The sequence below is a fragment of the Jaculus jaculus genome, chromosome 8 (genome assembly GCF_020740685.1).
Source record: "Jaculus jaculus isolate mJacJac1 chromosome 8, mJacJac1.mat.Y.cur, whole genome shotgun sequence".
Classification (NCBI taxonomy): Eukaryota; Metazoa; Chordata; class Mammalia; order Rodentia; family Dipodidae; genus Jaculus; species Jaculus jaculus.
Window position 1 is genome coordinate 57779422 of NC_059109.1, and position 20584 is coordinate 57800005.

A 20584-nucleotide genomic window follows, 5' to 3' on the forward strand; every position below is an offset into this window, starting at 1 on the left:
TCGACTGGACTGCGACCTCATCCACAAGGTGGGCAAAAAGGACAGGGCCAGGCTACTGCAGCAGTGGCCTCTGCTCAACCAGTCTCCTCTGCTTGGAAAGAGCAACCTGGCCATATGTCCTGCTTTGAGTGGTACTCACACTGTCAAGTGCCAGAGATTTGCTTTTAAAATCAGCCCTTGCCCAGTGGAACCAACAACCTGTCATGACAGATAATCCTGGGACAACACCTCCCATTTGCTAGAGCCTCTGTAATGTATAAAGCGCTCCACGTCACACGGTGCTATACACACAGCCAACACTGCTGGGCTAAAGCCATGCTGTTGCCCATTTCTACCCTTAGCTGCTGAAGAGTATTTTAGTCCCAAGTCCTTCCCTGCCCCAGAGGAAGGCAGCTGTGGTCCACTCCTTGGGGACCCCATCCAAGTTGCAGCCATGAGCAAGGCGACTCCAGTTCCTCTGCTTGCAGCCTTTAGCCCCGACTGTGACAGTGTGCTGGTGACTGCCCTGCCACCTCTGGATGGTCCTGGACACACACTGCCGTGGACTTACACAAGGGCACTGAGTCCCCAGAGGCTCTGGGGCACCTAGTGATGCTGATCACTAATTCAACAGAAGGGAGCTAAGGGTCAAGGGTGCTCCAGGCCACGCAGGAGCCCAGCCAGGGCACCTCAGCTGTCACGCAGGCCTGCCCTGCTTCCGCTGCCTTCGCCGCTGCACAGCCTGGCGCAGGGCGTCCAGCAGCTGCTCCTGGTTATTGCAGATATTGTAATGTGTCAGGCGCAGCAGCTTGTCCACATCCTCCTGGCTGTAAGTCACTTTTGAGTAGTGGTATGGGGAGTCCAAAGAAGACAGGTTCACCTCCCCAGCTGCTTTCTCCTCCGGCACCCGTAGCACTCCTGCGGAGAGAGGACAGCCTGAGCACAGAGCAGCATGTTAAGGGCAGGGCCCGAGGCCACCTGGGTGGAGGGGAGAAGGCTGGAGGAGGGTGCTCATGGCTCACCAGGGGCTGAGTACTCCCGGAAGGAGCCACTGACTAGTGGGAAGTGCAGCACGGCGGGGGCTTCGGGCTGGGCAGGGTCACAGAATGAGTGGCACTCCCGAGGCTGGCGCTGCTCCTCAGGGCTGGGCGAGATGGGTGGGAACGGGATGCCCTGCTCCTGGCAGAACTGGCCTACAAGTTGCAGCTGCTGCTGGGCAGGTGGGAGGGACATCAGAAGGATGATCAGGGTGCCCCTAGTGTGCTCAACACAGGGCCGACTGTGCGTGGACAGTCACTAAGAAACATGGGACTTGGTGCTCAAAGGCCAAGTTGGAAACTTCAGTGGGCTCAGCCGGGTCCCGGAGACTGACAAAGACCGAAAACCTGACCGTCCCTCTCTAGCAGCTCCTCTGGGGCTCCCCTGAACCAAAAGTCAACAGCCCCCAGCTTCTGAAAGTGGGAGGCAAAAACCTCTCCTGAAGCCACCAGAAACACACAACAGATGCACGAGGCGCGCAGGTGGAGCAGAGAGCCCCGGTGCGAACGCGCAAGGATGGCCAGCTCGCTCCTGGAGCCCAGGAAGTTTCGCCGGAAGGGAGGGGCTAACGGAATCCACATGGGCTACTGGCACACCCTCTAGGGGAAACGGGCCAGACACTGTGCTGCAAAGCAGATCTCACTGGGAGCCAAGGAAGCAAGTCAGCCCAGGTGATGTAGCCCTTCCCAAGACTGCCCACCTTCAGATTGCTCGCCCCTCCCAACCTGAAAGGCTCCATGGAGGTTGTAGTCCAGCGACAAGATAAGGTCCACATCCCGGGTGGGCTGCAGGAGGGGCGGGCAGCTAGTATTGATGAAGTAGCCAACGTCCAGAAGGCAAAGGCAGGGCTCTGTGGGCGTCAGCTGGTTGGGGCACCCATCCAGTTTGGTAGCTGCAAAAGTTTGGGGATGTAGTAGGAGAAGCAGCAACTGTCATGGAGGGCCCAGGCTTCTCCCGGCAGACGGCGAGACTGCGCCCAGCCTCCGCGCTCTCCTGCCAAAGAAGTACCACTGGTGCCTGCGGGCAGGACTCGGGGAGAGGAGAGGACAGCCTGCAACTGGCAGCCCGCCACCCAGGGTGAGATGCCAAAGGGAATGGTTATGGCTGTGCCAGAGGCCTGGGCTCAGTCCGTCATAGGAGGGTGGTAAGCTGGGACCAAACAGGGAAGCAGATACCTTTCCAGGAAGAGAAGTGAGGGTGCTGGAAATAGTCCTTGTGGAAATGGAGGCCATGCAGAAAATTGTGGGTGGCCTGGGCAAGTGGGCGTTTTGTCAGGAGGTCAGTGAAAAACTCAGCGATCCTGCCAGCTGTTGTGGGTGATTCTTCTATCTTCAGATGGGGAACCTGCTCTTTGTCTGCATAGGCAAGACAGTAGGGTGGGAGGAGGGGGTGTCTGTCAGGAAATGAGGACCTCTGGCCCTTTATTTAAGCCTCTGGTGATCTACAGTGGCAGGGGCAGGTGTATGTGTGTGTGGGGGGGGGGGACAGCTGAGGTCAAGACCTGAAAGCCACTTGCACAATGCCTCAAAGACACCCCCAACTGTGTGCCTTATAAAGGAGTCAAAGTACCTACCCAGGATGGCCTGATTCTGAGCCCAGCGGTCCCAGAACTGGCTGGGCTCTGAGGCCCAATACAAGCTGTCCTGGAGGCTGGCTGCAAACAGGTTGCTCCAGATACCTGAGGGACGTGAGGGGAAGAGTCCTCAACTGCCATCACAACCCCATCCTCCCCCGTGGCTCATCCTAGACCAGAAATGTCTCTGTGGCTGACAGCACCGGCTGAGGGCCTTCCCTCACCGCCCTGCCTCCCCAGGCACCCAGTTCTGTGGCCTTCCAGACTCCTCACCTTCCAAAAAGCAGATGCGGGACTCGGGGAGCTGCTTCACTAGCCGCCCCATGAAGAACTTGGAGCCAAAGAGCTCGGAGGGGATGAAGGCTCCGTACTTGGGGAAGCCCACCTCATAGGGGGAAAATTCACACCACTCTGTGGAGAAGCCACATACCCCAGGCATGGGGCCCAGGGCCTTCAGGCACTCAGACACACACTGTATCTTTCTTGACTTCAGGGCAGTCTAGCGACCAGTCTCAAGCTTTACTACTATGATTTTAAGCATGGAAACGAAGGTCTTTGCCCCCATCCCAAAGGTATGAGGGATCTGGCTAGAAGACAATGTCGGAAGTGTGAGGCCTCTGTGACACAGGAGATGCAGCCCAAGGTGCAGGAGAGGCGAGTTCTAGGCCTGGTTCACTGCACCCCACCACCCACTAAAGTGCAGGTTCCCGGTCTGGGGCCACTCACCAGCAAATTCAAAGGTCGTCAGGCTTCGCTCCTTGGTGCCGAGCGCACAGTAGATGGGAAGAGGGTTCTGACCTCGACTCAGGGCTTCTCGTTGATCGGAGAGTTTGTGTTCATGAGGCTGAGGGGAAAGGATCGTAACCTAAGAGCCTATATCCCTCTTGTCACTCAGGGACGGTCCCATCTCAGGCTCCTGTCCTGACTATGTCCACCGGGGCCAACCCTCGCCACACCTCATCATGCAGCAGTGCTTCGTTGATGAGGGCCCACAGGTTGGTGAAGCACGTTGGGTGGCCCAGGCAGGCACGCTCAGCCAGCTCCTGCTGGTACCGCCGCAGCTGGCTAGGGGCCAGCACGCCCAGCTTGCTCTTTGTCACTTGGCTCTTCAGCAATTCAGTGGGCCCTCCTAGGTCCTTCTGAGACCATTCTGGGTCCTCATAGAGGTTGGCTAAAGCCCTGAGAAAAACCAAAGTTCAGGGGTGAGGGCTGTTGTCACTGAAGGACCCCATCTCAACTTTCAGGCTTTCTTTTGAAGGACAACAGTTGGACAGGCACCTTCAAGCTCCCTAGAGTACATTTCTCCCTGGTGCATGCATTTTTCCAGTCCTGCCAGTTTGCTCAGAGGCTTCTGGGGCCTAGGAGCTCCTTAACACCGCATTGCCTCCCACAAGTCCACCAGCCACTGCAGGCTCCGTCACTCAAGCTGCCCCAGCTCACCAAGTGGAGCCCGAGGCCCCTGTGATATAGGAGATGCAATCTAAGAGGCCCAGCTCTCTCAGGCCAGCCAGCTGCCCATATAAGGAGGTCATTGCCCGGATCCCACCACCAGTGGCCATAATAGCAACCACTGGGACCTGGAAGAGAAGGCAGTCAGGTTCAGAGGTCCTGAGGGCAAGGAAAATCCATACCCAGGGACAGAGACATGGCAGGCAGTCCAGATGTGATCAGGGGTCTTAGGACAAGCTCTGGGTCAGGCTTATTGAGGAAGTTCTAGTAAGAAACAGCCTCCCAAAGGCCAAGCTTCTTCAGAGTTCCAGGAAAAAATGGTCTAGTGAGTATTAAGCCTTACATTCTCTTGCTAGCCCCAAGTAGTCTGGGATTGTTTTCAGTAAGCCCTAAGACCCCCTGAAAGTCTCACAAATAGCCCTCTCTCTAGCTTGCTGGAAGCCATTCCTCTAGATGACCAAGGCAGAGTCCATGAGCTCTACCCTGGGTTAGGACATTCTCATATCAGATGTCCACACTGATCAGTTAGTCCAGGCCCAGGCTCAAAGCCTAGGCCAGGCAGATCAAGAAACAGAGAAGGCAGGCCATCCCAGGTGGAATCTCCCACCTCTGAGCTCTAGGTACCGCGAGCAGCTCTGAAGATATCAACCTCTACCCTGTCACACCCACGGAGGGCAAGTGGAGCAGGGCAGGCAGGGGTTGCCAGTGACAAGCCTGAGTTGGTACCAGTTCTGAGCTTATGGCACACCACCCCATGTTCAGAAGTGGACTCTGGGCCCAAGCAAACCTGGGGAGAGCCCCATCCCATCTTGCTATTCCCCCAGACCTCATCCTCCTGCAAGTCTCTGTCCAGCTGCAGTGCTTGCTTGAGTGCTGCGGCCACCACCTGCTTCCTTCTACTCAGGAAAGTCTGCTCCTCGGGGCAGGGCCCACAGCCCAGCCGCACAGCCAGCTCCCTTGGTCTGTGAAGAAAGGAAGAGACCCTCCTTGAGGCAGCTCTCAGCCCTAGCACAGAAAAGGAAGCTGGCTGGCTTCGCCACCTCTTCTCCCTTGCCTTTAACCCTCTCCGTCATTCGCTGTACCCAGACACTGACACTGACAAGAGACACCTCGGAAGTGGAGGGCGGTGGGAGGAGAACCAGGACCAGTGTGCGTCACAGTGCAGGAATCCAACACTGTGGACCCCACTTCCCAAGTCTCATCTCCCCGCCACTGACAGCTCCAAATACGATGACTGGGAGCAGGGAAGAAAGCACAACGCCACCGCCACTAAGACGCCAGTCTCCCCACACAGGGAGGGCTAACGATGATGACGACTTCTAAAGGGCATGTAAGATCCCTCTAAAACAGCCTCCATTCCAAGGAGCATCGCTTCCCCTTCCCTTGTTACCTTGCCCTCTCTGTGCCTTATACCCTAACACTGACCTCCTTGCCTGTTTGTCCAGCCAGACACTGATCCAGGATTTCCCAGGGTTAGGTACTGGGCAGGGCTCAGCCCTCCCCTGGAGCAGAAACCCAGCTGGAACAGCCTGCTTGTCCTGAGGCCTCCTTCTAGTACACCATGCACCTGGTACAAACCCCAGGCACCTTCAGAGGCATTTCATGGCAAGCACCTAGGAGCTATCCCATCTCACCCGCACTCAGCTAAGTGGCTCTTGTCGCCCTGCCTGGTTGTTATCACTGTGGCTTCCCCGTTCCCCAGCCAGCCTCTCACCCTTCTTCCTTCTTCAGTTCCACTCTCATCAGGGGCTCCTAGAGACATGAGTTCCCCGTCATAAAGTCTGGCCACCTCTACCCAACTGTTCCTCCCACCTCACCCCAAGGTACTCCCAGATGGTGCATGCACCATCAGAGACCCAGCCACCTCCTCAGGAGCCACCCTTCCACCCACAGCCTGGCCCCAGTGCTTGTCCAGGCTGCGGTCTGAGGGAGAAGGAACCACAGAACCACAGAACCAGGCTGGTGCCAGCATCATGCATCCAGTTTTCTTCCTTTGGTGACTAGTACCTGGGATGTGGGGAAGACAAGTCTCACCAACTGTGATGAGGGCAGAGCCTGTAGTGGCACCTTCAGTTGTTCATGGGGGTCATCCTGAAGGGGACAAAGAGAGAATGCCCATGAACCATTACCTCTCCTCTCTCAGCATGGACCCCAGCAACATCCTATAGCAATGACAGAAGCGCAGTAGAGAGGCAAACTAGAGGCCAGCGTCACGCACACACTGGGCTCAATGACCTGACAGCCATGGGAGGTTGAGGCGAGGCAGGGCTGTGGTGAGCAGAACACAAGCCAGTGGGAGGTGGTGAGAAGAGATGGGTGGAAGGCTCTGGGCCCCAGGAATAAAGCACACTACCTGCAAATGAATACTCAGTTCTTGCTCCCAGCAGGCCGGGCAATGGAAGAGGAAAGAGCCAGTGCCTACACAGGCCTCCTGTGGACCCTCACAGGCCCCAGGAACCACAAGCTGAACTCTGCCCTCTGACCCTGAAAACAGAAACCAGAACCAAGGCTGGGAATGGCATCCTGTGCCCATGGAGTCCCTTGTTGAGCCTGGAGAGCAATTCCCTCTCCCTCTGTCATAGTGGAATGGCCTAGGCCCAGCTGAGAGAAGACTCCAACCTCACCCCTCTGAAGACCAAAGGGAGAAGGTTGGGTCCTATGGAGTCCTACAATAAATAGACCTGTCATCCAACTCTTACTCTGGCCTTGGGAACTGAAGGTTCCCCTTAGGATGAAGAGACAAGGAACAAGAAGGTAGAAGGGAAGCCAGGCATGGTGGCGCACGCCTTTAATCCCAGCACTTGGGAGGCAGGGGTAGGAGGTAGAAGGCTGTTCAAGTAGTTGGGGACTCACCATTTGGGGCTTCAGTCCTCTTCAGCTGCACATGCAAGCAGGAGAGTTCCCGGGCCTGTGGTCAAGGAAGCCCCTCAGACACAAGCACCACCCCCCAGGGACTTTACTCTCCCAACTCCTGGACCCAGTTCCTCAGTATTTTAAGTCATCAACCCAGGCAGAGGTAGGCTAGACCTTCAGGCCTGGCAGAAAAGCAGTGGACAGCAGTCAGGACATACCAAGATGAGTGGTTCTAGGGAATCCCCCAGCCCACCATGCAATGGGCCCGAGGTGGCCCAGGAGGGGGCTGTAGTTGGACTCAGAGTGGACAGTGCCAGTGTGAAGGGCTGTGAAGAGAGCTATGCTGGCAGGAGGTCCTGCAGGGGGCTGCTAGGAGGAGGGTCTCGAAGGTACAACCGTCCCCAGCACTGTTCCTCACTCACCACCAAGATGCCATTGCTGATGAGCTGCTCTGCACAGTCTGTTCTGGAAAGAGCCCCCAGTGAGTCTTTGCAAGAGCTTAGGGTCTTGCCAGAGCCCAGATACTTCTATTCCACCAGGGAAGGGTGTCAGCTTTGGTGTGCTTCCCAATCAGCCCCCCCCCAACCCCCCAGAGGCTGACTCACAGACTCTGTAGCCGAAATTCAACTTCCAGCCGCCCCTGACCCTGGAGAGAGAATCAAGTCAGGACCGGCAACCCAGACTCCAGTGAGGGGTGCTGAGGCCGCAGTGGTGAAGGTCCACTGTCCTGCGCCACTGTCCACGCTCCTTGGGCTGCTCCAAGAAAGCTGGCCTTTGGCTCAGAAGCCAAGAAAGAAGGTTGGGAACACAAATGCTTCTTAGTGAAAAAAATCGCTCGGGATGCCTGGGCCATTCACTGCAGCCCAGGGACCTGTGCTGTCATCCCCCACCCGAGTTAAGGTACCCCCACTTCTCTGAGCACAGCCTTGCCTGAGAGCTCAGTGAAAAGCTCTGACGCCTGGACTCCCCAGCTTGCAGAGTCCCCAAGTCAAACAGCACTGACAACAAAGGGTCATCTTTGGTCAACAGGTCCTGATCAAAAACTTTCAGTTCCACAATATTCTGGAAAAACAGAGAAAGATAGAGACAGCCACAGGAATGAGGGGTGGGTGGGAGGTGAGCAGGACAGGGAATTCAGAACTGGTGGCAGGGTGTGTATGAGGACCAGAGTGGGGCCAGGACTGAGGCTTAGCCTACCTTGAGCTGCTTGTGGATCCGGAAGTGAAAGCTCTGATTCCAGACGGGGTTTCTGCTGTTTCTGACTGTGCGTGTCTGAAGTGTGTGGCTGGAGGCCGTGGGCAGCCGCAGAGTCACATAGCAATCAGAGGGTGTCACTGTGGAAGGAGAAGCATGTACCCAGTGATGGCTAAGAACCCTTCCCAGCCCACCGCTCACTCTACTTCCTTCTATCACCTAAGACTTGTGTCCTTGGGGCAAAGGCCCTCTACCATCTTGAGGAACCTTCCCCCAGCACCCCCCTGCAGGACCTCCTGGAAGCCCAGCCCTCCTCATAGCCCCTTGCACTGGCAATACCCATTCTAAATGCAGCTATAGTCCCCTCCTGCCCCCACCCCGAGTCCAGTGCCAGGAGCAGCATGTTTACCTAGGTCCTTGGAGGGCAGGTTATGTGCCTGGAGAACACGTACAGTGAGCAGGCATGTCCCAGGCACTCTTGCCTGCAGAGAGACAGGGGTAGCCTTATTGCAGGTATATGAGCCAAATGTGACAAGAGCCACACGGATGTCTGGGACAATCCCTCAAGGCTAATCCTCGACCCACAGGACCAGTGCCACTCAGGTTCAGGTCTACCCTCCACCCATAAGAACCCTAAGGCAGTATGATGTCTCCATGTTGACACTTGCCCTCACTGACATATTGCTGTTTGCCAAGCCTACACCAGGGGCTCAGTAGATTTTTTTTTTTTAAAACTTATCATGAAACAACTCTATGAAGGGTGCTATTACAACAATCAGCACAAGAACACTGAGGCCACTTGCCTGAAGCCAGCTAGCTCATTACTGCCACTCACACAGCTGCTTCTATTTCTGGGCATGATGTCCTTTAGTCTTGTCCCCCACAGCCCTAATACACATCCCTGCTAAGCAGTTCTGGGGTTGGTCTTAGGTGGCAGGTGATATAAGCTATCAAGGGTCGGAAAGGACCTCATCAAAGCTTTGGGTACCATGAATAAGCTATCCTCGGAACTCTATGTCAGCTTAGAAGTGCACTCTGCAGCTACCAACCCAGACCACCCACAGGTCACCATCCTCCAGTTCTGCCGGTCTGCAGAGCTCCTTCCAAATCCCCTCTGCTTCTGGGAATACAGATGCTGGCCATTGTGCCAGGCAGCTGAAGCCTGCTCCTTTCTTTTGGTCCGTGCCTCTACAAGGGTGCCGATGGATCAAGTTCAGGAGGCTTTGGAGCCAGGGGCAGAGCTGAGGGAAGTTCATCTACCCAGGACAGCCCTGGAGCCCCCCACAATCCAGGCAACTAAGCCAGGAGCATGGAGCAGCCACAACTCTCTGGGGCCCCAGGACAGCAGGTAGGACCTCTGAGTTCCCAGGGTTGAAACCCAGGCTGGGGCCCATTCCCAGGGCAGTCGCTCATCCCAGTTCATCTCACCGCTGGCTTCCATTCACTGGTCCTGCAGTGGGCAAAGTTCCTCCCTCTGCCTAGAGAAAGCCTGCAGCTCCTCTGAGAAACAGCACTAATCAGGCCTAGTTGAGGAGCTGGGTTTGAAATCGGGACCCAGTGCCCTGTGGAGCCTTACCAGAGCCATGGGGCCAGGTTCTCAGGAACAGGATGATGAGGCAGTGGCCACAGGACCAAGGACTATCAGCTTTTAGCCCAGAGCCAAGATGAACTAGCTGGCCATGCATTCTCTGATCCCTCCCACCGCCTCCTCTGCTCCACCTAATCCCCACACCCACTGATGACCCAGCCACCTGCCCAGGAAATGAGGCACCTCGAGCCTATGCTGGAGCGAGTGACACCTCCCGGAGTCAGCCACAGCCCCTGAAGTCTTGCTCTGCACAGATATTCCCAGCAAGGCTGGCCCACCCTGCCCTGACTTACAGGGGGCTCCAGGACAGCCTGGCTGTCCAGCTGCTAGGGCCTGAGCAGAAGGAAGCAGAAAGTGGACCCCAGCGCAGCAGCGAACAGAGGAACTGAACTGGATGGTATGTCGTCGGGGCCTTTCGCAATCTCCTAATGCCAGTACGACAGGAATGCCCAGTCTGGATTGAAGCCCTAGGCAATCTGAGGGGAGTACCCCAGGCCCCATCACAACCTGGTAGAGGAGTGGCTGTCACATAAAACAACCCTTCAAAGCCATGTCTGAGAGCTGTGGGTGGCGCATGGGGCAGACAGATGGGAAGGGAGTCTGGGTATAGAAACCAACTCCTTCCTCAGTGGAACAACCCCAGGAGGGGCCAAGTTTCTGTCCCTTCCAACCCATCTTACTGCAGGATAAACTGGGGCTACTCCAGAGTTCTAGCTTTCATTGGCTGCCCTAGATCCTGCGGGAGGAGAGCAAAGCAGATTGGGGCAAAGCCAGAGACAACATTAGGGCCCTGAACCAATGATGTCCCAGCCAGGCAGTTACAACATAACTGCAGTGGCTTCCACTCCCAGTCAAGATTATCCCAGAAATTTTACCTGAACCTTCAAACCCTTAGCAGGTCGCAGAAAGCAACTGTGACACAGAATGTCAGAACAAATGCATCACAGCTATCTTTTATTGACAAGTTCTGTGCTGGCCCATGACAGTACTTCTAGATTTCACCTCTGTCCCCGCAACAGCCCCGGGAGGTAGAGCCATTACCACCACTTTGCAACCAGGACAGTGATGCCAACAGGTAGTGACTTGCCCGAGGTCACACCACTGTTGAGACACTCCTGCATTTGATTCCTGTTTCCTCGTCACTTGTGTGGCAACTTCCTCCTGCCTGGCATCTCCAGGGCCTCCAAGTACATTCCAACTTCCTCCAAGACCGATTCCAGCTCCAGCCGGAACCTGGGCAGCAGGCAGCCTGTACTCAAACCCCAGGCTGTCTCTGGAACACTTTGCAGTGTCCGCCAAGCTTCCGTCAGTTGAGACCTGCAGCCTTAGTGAGGGAGTCCACCAGGTGGAAGTAACTGTACTTGAGGTCATACTCCATGTCGTACCAGAAATTCACTGTGGGAGGAATAGTGCCTGGCAGTGAGGACCACCTTTCTAACCTAGAACCACCCACCCCTTGATGGACCATGGCAAGGCCTGCTCCTGGGCGGCCTGGGCGCTCCTCACCAGCAATGCAGCCGTGGGACTGCTGGACATGGTGGAACCACAGAGCCGGCAGATAGAGCACTTCGCCGGCCCGTACTGTGCAGTGAAGGGCTTGCACCTGACTGTAACTGGGATACCGGGTCAGGTCTGGGGCCAAAGGGTCCAGTGGGATCCAGGGTACCTACAGACATAGTAGATGCCAGGGAGAAGGCACTGAGGCCCCAGCTCTTCACTTCTGTCCCTACTAAGGATAAAAACTATTGACCCCATTCCTCTCAGCACTGAAGGGCCACAGACTAGATTTTGAGAGCAGGGTGCCACCTCCCTGATCTTGCATGCTTACTCCTCAGGACCCTTCCCCATCCCCATCCCCAGAGCCCAGGACCAGAACAGACACCTTCTCCGTGGCTTCCTCGTCCACCATCCGAAAAGTGCCCTCTTCAGTCAGCTGGTAAGTTGCTGGCGTGTATAGCTCTGAAGGTGTGGAAGGGAAGAATAATGAGGGGACCTGAAATGTCCTGCAGCTTGCCAGACCCTCCCATCATAGTTAGTTCCTGTGTTCCCTGGGTAGAGTCTAAAGAGCAGGGGTGCCATGGCCACAACTCAGGACTATCAATCTGTCCAGGGTTCTTGTTGCCCTCCCTCCACGGGCCATTTGCTTCCTTCAGGCCATGCCTCTTACCATAGGGGATGAAGGGTCGGTCACTAGGCGGGTGTAACAAGAAGTGTTTCTCACCAGAGATCACACAGTACAGGTTCTCATAATGATCCTTGTGCACTGCTGACACAGGAGAGACCTAGAGAGGGGGAGGGGAACAGCCCTCTCTGCCCACAATACCATACCTCAATACTGCCTACAGCAAAAGGGAAATCCATGAGCCATGGCAAGGCCCACCCTTGGGTGCCCCTCACCAGCACTGCAGCCGTGGGACTGCTGGACACAGTGGAACCACAGAGCTGGCAGCTAGAGCAATTTGCTCAAGGAGACACCAAGCACTGTGACAGGCATCACAGAAAACCCAACCACCAGGGACTAAATGCTGACCAGACCCTTGGCTTCCTTCCACCAGTTTGTGATGCTAGTCAATTTGACAGGATTTACCATCACCATGGAAACAAATCCCTGGGCATGTCTGAAGGGATTTTCTGAATTAGGTTAATTAAGTTTGGAAGACCCAACCTGTGGGCAGTGCCATTCCATGGACTGGGCATCCTGGACTGCAAGAAAAGGAGTTAGCTGGGCACCCACATTCATCCCTGTCTGCAGATGCAACGTGACCAGCTGTGGCTCCTGCCACCATGCCTTCCCTCACCATGGTGGACTGCATCCCCGGAACTGGAAGCCAAAATAAAAATCTCTTCCTCAAGAATGTAAGAGCCAAAGGAAGGGTAGGACTCCTTACAAAGTGCTCCTCCAGACACAAAATGACCTGGATATGCATGGCAGTACCTGAAATACCTACACAAGACCATCATAATAGGAGGAAAAGATCATGACATCAAAATGAGAGAAAGATTGAGTGAGAGGAGGAGGGGATATGATGGAGAATGGAGTTTCAAAGGGAAAGTGGGGGAGGAAAGGCATTACTATGGGATATTGTTTACAATCATGGAAGTTGATAATAAAAATAATAATAAATAAATAAAGTAAAAAATAAAAATCTCTTCCTCTTTAAGTTGCTTTTGTCAAGTATTTTGTTCCAGTAACAAGAAGGGTGCAGCCAGCGGCTTCTTCAACTTAGCTGACACTTGAAGAGCCTTTTGGAAACCTAGGAGGGCCAGTGCACCCACCCACGATGCCTCAGCTGTCAGGGAGACCCTCTGTGATACTCTAGTCCCAGAAACCCCAAATAAATCTCTGAGAAGTCAACCCTTCAGAGGCCAACCCTGCACTTCCTGCATCATTCTCTTTTCCCTGTGCCCCACCAGCTCCTTCACCTCTGGCTTCCCCATACCTACAGGATGTCACTGCAGCTGCCTCTCCCAGCCAGAAATTCACAGCATCAGGCATCTTTCCTGCAGGGCAGAGTGTGAGTTAGTGCCAAACTGGGAAAGCCCCCTTACACAAGCATGATGAGCAAAACCCTGGGTGGAGGCAAAGAAATGCCGAGAAGTCGGGGAGAAGGGGAAGACACTTCCCCTGGAGCACACAGAGGACCAGTACTCTCAGAGGTTATCCTTTAAGGCCTGGGGTGGACAGGTGGGTGGGATCTGACCCTCGAGTCAACACCAAAGGCAGAGAATGAGCAAGCAGGCTGGTCACTTCCTTCCCACATCACCCTTGGGCTAGAACCCCTGTGCCATGCTGCACCCTTTGTCCTCCCCTCCCCTCTCCACTCACCCAGTGCCTCAGAGGCCCAGGGCACATGGGACTCAACATCAGACAGCAGCTGAGGCAGCTCAGTGAGCAGGTTGGAGCACTGCTTCTGTACATAAAGGACTCCCGGGTGCCGGGCCTGACCCTCCAGCACATCCAGCACATAGTGCAGGGGCAGGCGTCGCTCGGCAGGCATCACAAAACGGTCCCCTCGTACAGCATCTGCATAACCATCTGGGGTCACAGCCACACTCACTTCTGTGGACCCTACCACGGATCTGGAGAAAGGGACACTTGGTTTATGGTCAGTTGCCTGTGATCCTTGCCCACCCACTACCATAAGGAAGCCTTTACCTTAAATAGGGGAAGGACCACTTTTGGAGGGCGGGCCAGTGCCTCAAGGCATTGCGGATGATGCACGGCCTATTGGGGCAAACCCAGTCCCGGTAGAAGCACAGCGGAGTCGGGGGCTCATCCAGGTAGGGCACAGCCAGAGGTACACTGAGGTCTGAGGAAGAGGGAATTGAGGGAAGGGGAGGGCTGAAGGCAGTGGCAGTCTCAGCTGTGCTGCATAACACCCTCTCATGGAAAGCCTAGGAAAGGCTGCTGGTCCACCCTGCAAAGTGGATCCTTCGCTTACCTACCCTGGAGTGGCCAACCTTCCAGTCACTGAGCATTTATGTAGCAACGGGCTGATGGAGGTAGGACATGGCACGGGAAGCCCCCTCCAAAGGCGATACCGAGCACCTGGAATGGGCCCAGCACTTGGCCTGGCCAATGTGACTATCAGCGGAGTGCTTGAGGCCGACCTGGGGAGATCAACTACTGGATGATGGCAAGGGCTGAACTGTGCTCTGCCTATCACTGCATAGTATCGCACTTGGCCACTCATGCCACCAAATGTATCTGAACAGTTGTGAAGTATGCCACCTGTGCAGAAGACTGTGCATTTTTTGTTTGTTTGTTTGTTTTGTTTTGTTTTCTGAGGTTGGGTCTCACTCCAGTTCAGGCTGACCTGGAATTCACTATGCAGTCTCAGGGTGGCCTCAAACTCATAGCAATCCTCCTATCTCTGCCTTCCTAGTGCTGGGATTAAAGGTGTGTGTGAACACACCTGACTCCCCGTATTGTTCTTAATTGAAATCTCTTAAGGTAGATGTGGTGGTATATACCTGTAATATCACCACTTGGAAGGTGTTTTTTTTTTTTAATTTTTTATTTATTTATTTGAGAGCGACAGACACAGAGAGAAAGACAGATAGAGGAAGAGAGAGAGAATGGGCGTGCCAGGGCTTCCAGCCTCTGCAAACGAACTCCAGACGCATGCGCCCCCTTGTGCATCTGGCTAACGTGGGACCTGGGGAACCGAGCCTCGAACCGGGGTCCTTAGGCTTCACAGGCAAGCGCTTAACCACTAAGCCATCTCTCCAGTCCGGAAGGTGGTTTTTTGAGGCTGGAAACTACTCTCACCCAGGCTGACCTGGAATTCATTCTGTAGGCCCAGGCTGGCCTGGAACTCACAGCAGTCCTTCTACCTCAGCCTCCTGAGTGCTGGGACTAAAGACGTATGCCACCAAGCCTGACTTTCAGATCTTTTTCACACTTATCCTTCTACCTCAATCCTGTCACTGGACCTTTGTCTCTAAGCCCTGTTGTATGTACCATTTATCTCTCAAAGCCATTCTTGTTAAAGTGTCACCCTGATGAGGCTTCCTTCACTGACCACCCATTTAAAAATAATCACTTGCTTGCAAATAATCCTTATAGCTCTCCCCTATTTTGTCTTTCTTCTTTGTGTGTATCATCGCCTGACAGGCTATGTATTTATCTGACTTGTTTATTGGTCTGTCTCCCTCACCAGAATAGGAATTCCACAAGGGCAGGGGTGCTTGTTGTTTGCTGACACATCTCTAGATGAGTACCTTAGCACATAGAGCTCAATAAATATTTGCTCAGCACTTGAATGCAAGTCTCCTACATCCTAGCTGGACAGTTATGGCCTGGCCCAAGTCACTTGAAAATATAATCTCATCTCATGCACCCAGTCAAGAATCCTGTGCTGGCTTACCACACTCCTGACAGAATCCATTCTGCCATGACCCATATTCAGGCTACTCCACGACTAGGCCCAACCTACTGCTCCAGTCTGGTTTGCTCCTATCTCAGGCCTACCCATGACCATATGACCTCTCCTCATTCGGAGCGGGGCTCTGTTCAGTCTGCTCACTCAGGCTGTCCAGAGTAGGCAGGGACCTGCCAAGTAGACACAGGAAGGAGGAAATGCAGCTCCACAAAGCGGTTACCTTAGCAAACAGGAGCTGAGGTACAACACAACTCCCTACAGTTTCCATTGAGTCATTCATTATTATTAATCATAAGATTAATAAATAAAGCTGGGCTGGAGAGGTGGTTTAGTGGTTAAGGCACTTGCCTGTGAAAGCCTAAGGACCAGGTTCAATTCTCCAGTACCCATGCAAGCCAGATGCACAAGGTGAAGCATGCATCTGGAGTTTATTTGCAGTGGTGAGAGGCCCTGGTGCACCTATCTTCTCTCTCAATCTGCCTCTTTCTCTCTTGCAAATAAATAAATAAAACATTTAAATAATAAGACTACACAATGGGAATTTTAAACCAGAACCTTTTTATTCTTTGGACTTTCTGCAATTTATTTATTTATAATTTATATTAACTCACAATTTCCTTTGAAGAATGGCTACTTTTCTTTCTTTCTTTTTTATTTATTTGCAAGCAGAGAAATAGAAGAGAGACAGAGAGAATGGACATGGCAGGGCCTCCAGCCAATGCAAACTCCAGATACATGCCACTAAGCCATCTCTTCCAGCCCAAGAATGGCTATTTTTTTTCCTCCTGATGACACATGTAGTGTTCTGACATTGTCCGCTTCCTCTGTAAGTGGAAGTGTAAGGCTGAGGATTTTTTGATGTAGGGTCTCACTCTGGCCCACTATGTAGTCTCAGGCTGTCCTCAAACGCACAGCGATCCACCTACCTCTGCCTCCCAAGTGCTGGGATAAAAGGTGTGCAGTGGTACATGCATCTGGAGTTTGTTTGCAGTGGTTAGAGGCCCTCGCACCTGTTCTCTAATAAACAAAATACAAAAATAAGAAACAGGGCTAGAGAGATGGATCAGAGGTTAAGGTGCTTGCCTACAAAGCCTAGACCCCGGTGTGATTATCCAATACCCATGTAAAGTCTCTCTCCCCTCTCTGCTTGTAAAGAAATAATTATTTTAAAAAGAAAGGGAAGGAAGGGAGGGAGGGGCGGAGGAAGGGAGGAAGGGAGGAAGGGAAGAAGGGAGGAAGGAAGGAAGGAAGGAAGGAAGGGAGGGAGGGAAGGAGGTAGGTAGGAAGGTAGGTAGGTAGGTAGGTTACGGAATCGTATGTGCATGGATACAAACAGAATCTGGAAAATAAAATGAGCCAAGGGTAGGACAGAACTTTGTTTCCATTATATTCGGACGTGCCCGCATGGGGCTCAGTAAGCTATCTTATACTAACAGAAGGAAAAGTGGTGAAGAAAGGAGAACAAACTGTAGGAGGGGGAGAGCGAGGATCACGTGGGCAGCGGCCTAGACTCGTCAAGCTTTCGGGTGCGTGGAGTCAGGGCTCGGGGATGTTCCGCGCACTAAGGCGCTGCCCAAGCGCTCTGCACCGGCTAGGACGGCGCCACGGTCGCGGCGGAACCCGCACCAGGCCTCGGGCACTCGGGCGGTCACCAGCCACTCGGGCACACGAGCTCCTGCACCCCGCAGCTCCCGCGCGCAGCCCACGCCCGGACGCCGCTTCCTCTGCGCGAGCCCACTCACCCCGAGCCGCGGCCGGAAACCCTCGTAACGCGCTCCGCACGGCGTCCAAAGCCGCCTCGGCCATGACGCCGGCCCGCAGAGGCCCCGCCCCGCCGCCGGCGGCCCCGCCCCGCCTCGGTTCGGCGCGAGAAGGAGCGTGCCTTCGAGGGTCCGGCTGCTGGCGTCCGGGTTAGCAAATGATTGTTTATTGACGAGTTCTTACATCAGTACAAACGGACAAGTTAAAAACAGCCCCGCCCCGTACAGCCGGGGAGGAGACAGGCGCCACGACAAGATATATAAAAGTTATAAATAAGGGGCTTTCAAAACTAGGATGGGAGCGGCAGCTGCCGGTGGCTTCAGACATGCAGAAGGGGGCTGGGCGCGGCCCAGCCACAAGACCCCCCACCCATACTGGGCAGGGGGTGAGGAGTGGGCGGCTACTTTTCCACCCTTATTGGGGATGTAGCGCCCTCTATGCAGCGGACTGCGGCAGGGTGCTGGTACGGCTGGAGTGGACCAATGACCCTCTCATGGGCTGCCAGGGCGCCACCATCTAGCTCCTGGCGTTCTTCTAGAATTTCAATTTCAACTTGGCTGTGCAGGTGGCGTGGGAGTACATGGTGTTAGCGGGCAAGGGTACCTGGACAGCATGTAGCCTGACAGCCACTTCTGCAGGCTATTTTTGTAGCCTGAGGTGCCCAGTCTCACCTGGGACAGAGGGAAGCAACAGAGTCTAGAGACACATATCTTCAACTTTGCAACTGCCTTACAGTTCCTACTGTACCACAGCCTACTATGCCTTCTTCCCTTCTCCCCTAACTACCCTTTAATTCTAATCTATCTCCCTGCCTCTGACACTTACCTTTCCCACCTATCATTTTTTCAGTGTCTCTTTTGGCCCTTGAGCTTCCCTCCCCACCACCTCTAGAGCAGTCTTGGCACTGCCTTTTCCTAACTAAGCCAGGTGTCCTCTGAACCATTTTATATTCACTAAGTTGTGTACACCAAGATTCCAGAGTCCAGGGAGTTTACCGTGTTCTATTCTTTTTTGTGCTTCTTGGTGTAAGTTCTACATAAGCCAGGGTTGTGAGGCTGAGGCAAAACGTGAGAGGGCACCAGGCACATCCCAGTCAGTTAAGTATTCTAGCTGTGAACACTGGACTGTGTGTGATCTCATCTCTAGTCAAGGTCCTTAGAAGGTGGGTGGAAGGCCGGTAAACCATGAGGGACATTCCAGAACCGGTTATCTGATCGGCACAGTTCAGGCTGCAGGGGGAAAGTGGTGGCCCCTGGGGCTGTGGGGTGGGGGTGGAGGGCTGCAGAAAAGGGAAGCTTATGGGGAGGAGGAAAGGAGGCCAGGGCTTTGGGTTTGCCCAGCAGAGGGCTTTACTGTCCTGCAGCAACAGCCCCCAGCTGGTTCTACAAGGGCTGGCCAGGAGGAAAAGGGGTGTTTAGGGTTAGATAATGTTCTCCTTTTGGGGAGAAAATGGGATTGGAATGTGGCAGCTCAGGTCCTAAAAGCAACTCAAGTCTTTTGATTGTGGGGAATACCCTAGAGAGCCAAGCAGCTCTGCCTTTCTGGTCTTCCAGGAATTGGGGAAAAAACACCCCTTCTCTGACAGCTACCAGAGTGCAGCTGGTGTGGGAAGGGGAGGGAAGTAGAGGTGAAGGCCCACAGTTCACTGAAGGGCACTAAATACCACATCACCTCACCTCTACCCCCTAGAGTACCCTGTGAATGCTCCAGTCCAGGAAGCGGATCCCTGAAGTAACTTCAAATGGCTTCTAAGAGAAGGTAGCCTTTCTCAATGTCCCCTAGATGAGGCAGGCTGCCCTCCTACCCCTCACAGCACCAAGATGACAAAGACCCAAGACCTACCCCTGCCATGAGCCACTGGAGGGGTTTTAGAGGCAGGAGTTCCAAGGAATAGGGAAATAAATTAATAAATACAGGGGGCTCCATGAGGAGCATCTAGGAAAGCTGTTTGGCTTCTGAGCACTGACCCTGCTCTCCACTCCAAGCATCCTCATAGGTTTTGGTGAGTGGAGAAGGGGATGCAGTTTAGAATGGGGGAGCATTCTCTTGGGACAGGCTTCCGAAATTCAGAGTCTGCGTTCCATGCGCCGCTCCACGGCTCGAAGCAACAGCTCTGAGTATTGCTCGAGCAGGGCCTGAGTTTGCTCAGCTCCCACAGGGCTCCCGCCTGGGGGAGTCAACACAGTCCCAGGTAGGGCTTCTAACTCCTGCCGAACTGAAGAGAAGGTGTCTCTCAGGAGCTGAGCGATGTGACTTTGCTCCATTGAGGGCGTCTTACAGCCAGCCACCTGCAACAAGAGCCCTGAAAGTGAGTTAGAGGAACAACAGAGGGCGGTCAATGAACATAAGAAAATGGGGGGGGCTCCACCTGGGTCTAGCCTGCTCCAGCAAAAAGAACTGGCTGGGAGTTCCACACACAAGATCAGTGTGACCAAGAAGAATATCCCTTCAGATCAAAGAAATTCTTGTCTTCTCTTCTCTACTGTCTCTTTCAAAGCTGAGCCCTCCTGGTCTGTCCCCTGTGTCTAGGGTGGTCAAACATTTTTTGGATATGAATAGGGATGTTATTAGTTAACTGGGATAATGAGTATAAACTGGGACTGTCTTGAACAAACCAGTACATGTATATGTTCGCTCTGTGCCACACCCCTGAGATTTATAACTCTTAACCAGACATGAGCAATAGATAACAGGTTCAAAATTCCTGGCCTCTCTCTCACTTACCCTACACAAGATGCTTTTCAGTGCTCTATCCTGTCCATGGAAGAGCCTTTCTTCTTCTTCTTCTAGACACTCAGCTATCAAACTACTAGACTACTGACATGTTGTCTTTCTGAGGTTGGTACACAACACTTACCAAATGATAGAGCTGCACAGCCTGGCGTACATTCCCTTGAAGCTCTGCCACAAGCTGTTCACACTGTTCCAGGCTCAAGGCCAATTCTGAGGGACAGATACCACTTGTGAAGTTTAGCAAGATGCCTCTCTACCGAGAGAACGCAGAGCAGGAAAGGCCTACCCCTCAGCACTGTAGCCCCCACCAGCCCCTCAGTCTCTTCTCTTTGTCCCATTCCCTTCTGACATCTTCCCCAGCACCACCCAGACAAGATTCAGAGAAAGCCTGCCCTAGCCCCAGGGTTCAGAAGGCACAGAAGGGTTAAGTAAGGAACTGGGAGATCATGAAGATTGTTGGGAGTATCTCACCATCACAGATGTGACTTATGGACCAAGACAGGAGCAGACAGGACGAAAAATGCCAGAGGC

At 53.9% G+C, this 20584-nt stretch overlaps 2 protein-coding genes across 4 annotated transcripts in view; both read right to left on the bottom strand.

Annotated features, from left to right (window-relative positions):
* Nucleotides 1-244: 244 nt before the first annotated feature.
* Nucleotides 245-17382, bottom strand: LOC101597409 (bifunctional peptidase and (3S)-lysyl hydroxylase Jmjd7). Of its 2 annotated transcripts, XM_045157601.1 has the most exons (25): nt 17302-17382; nt 13831-13984; nt 13501-13754; nt 13119-13175; nt 11842-11937; nt 11557-11633; nt 8496-8568; nt 8090-8226; nt 7823-7954; nt 7498-7538; nt 7315-7357; nt 6893-6947; nt 6393-6523; nt 6047-6130; nt 5754-5791; nt 4866-5001; nt 4031-4167; nt 3547-3769; nt 3317-3434; nt 2864-3001; nt 2591-2695; nt 2193-2372; nt 1743-1909; nt 1002-1188; nt 245-897 (listed from the first exon to the last, which is right to left on the bottom strand). In XM_045157601.1, exons 1-25 carry the CDS (start codon nt 17363-17365, stop codon nt 677-679), a joined length of 3048 nt encoding a protein of 1015 aa, XP_045013536.1. In that variant the 5' UTR covers nt 17366-17382; the 3' UTR covers nt 245-676. The 2 variants fall into 2 exon arrangements, with proteins under 2 accessions (XP_045013536.1, XP_004660950.1); XM_004660893.2 differs by lacking the exons at nt 245-897; nt 1002-1188; nt 1743-1909; ... (14 more) ...; nt 8090-8226; nt 8496-8568 and adding exons at nt 10600-11069; nt 11181-11340.
* Nucleotides 17383-17464: 82 nt separating this feature from the next.
* Mapkbp1 (mitogen-activated protein kinase binding protein 1) overlaps nt 17465-20584 on the bottom strand; it is a 68183-nt gene continuing 65063 nt past the window's right edge. For both annotated transcript variants that reach the window (XM_004660894.2, XM_004660895.2), the window contains 2 exons: nt 20178-20263; nt 17465-19608 (listed from right to left, as the gene is read on the bottom strand). In XM_004660894.2, coding sequence (XP_004660951.2) covers nt 19387-19608; nt 20178-20263 — 308 coding nt within the window. In that variant the 3' untranslated portion in view covers nt 17465-19386. The remainder of the gene's footprint in view (nt 19609-20177; nt 20264-20584) is intronic.

What these genes read in the sequence shown, in the direction of transcription:
- LOC101597409 (XM_045157601.1), bottom strand. Translation starts at nt 17,365, where the DNA reads ATGGCCGAGGCGGCTTTGGACGCCGTGCGGAGCGCGTTACGAGGGTTT. An exon ending in CTGGGCCTCTGAGGCACTGG is followed by an intron (nt 13,176 to 13,500) that starts GTGAGTGGAGAG and finishes TCTGCCCTGCAG; the next exon opens with GAAAGATGCCTGATGCTGTG. An exon ending in CCTGCCCTCCAAGGACCTAG is followed by an intron (nt 8,227 to 8,495) that starts GTAAACATGCTG and finishes CTCCTTCCACAG; the next exon opens with TGACACCCTCTGATTGCTAT.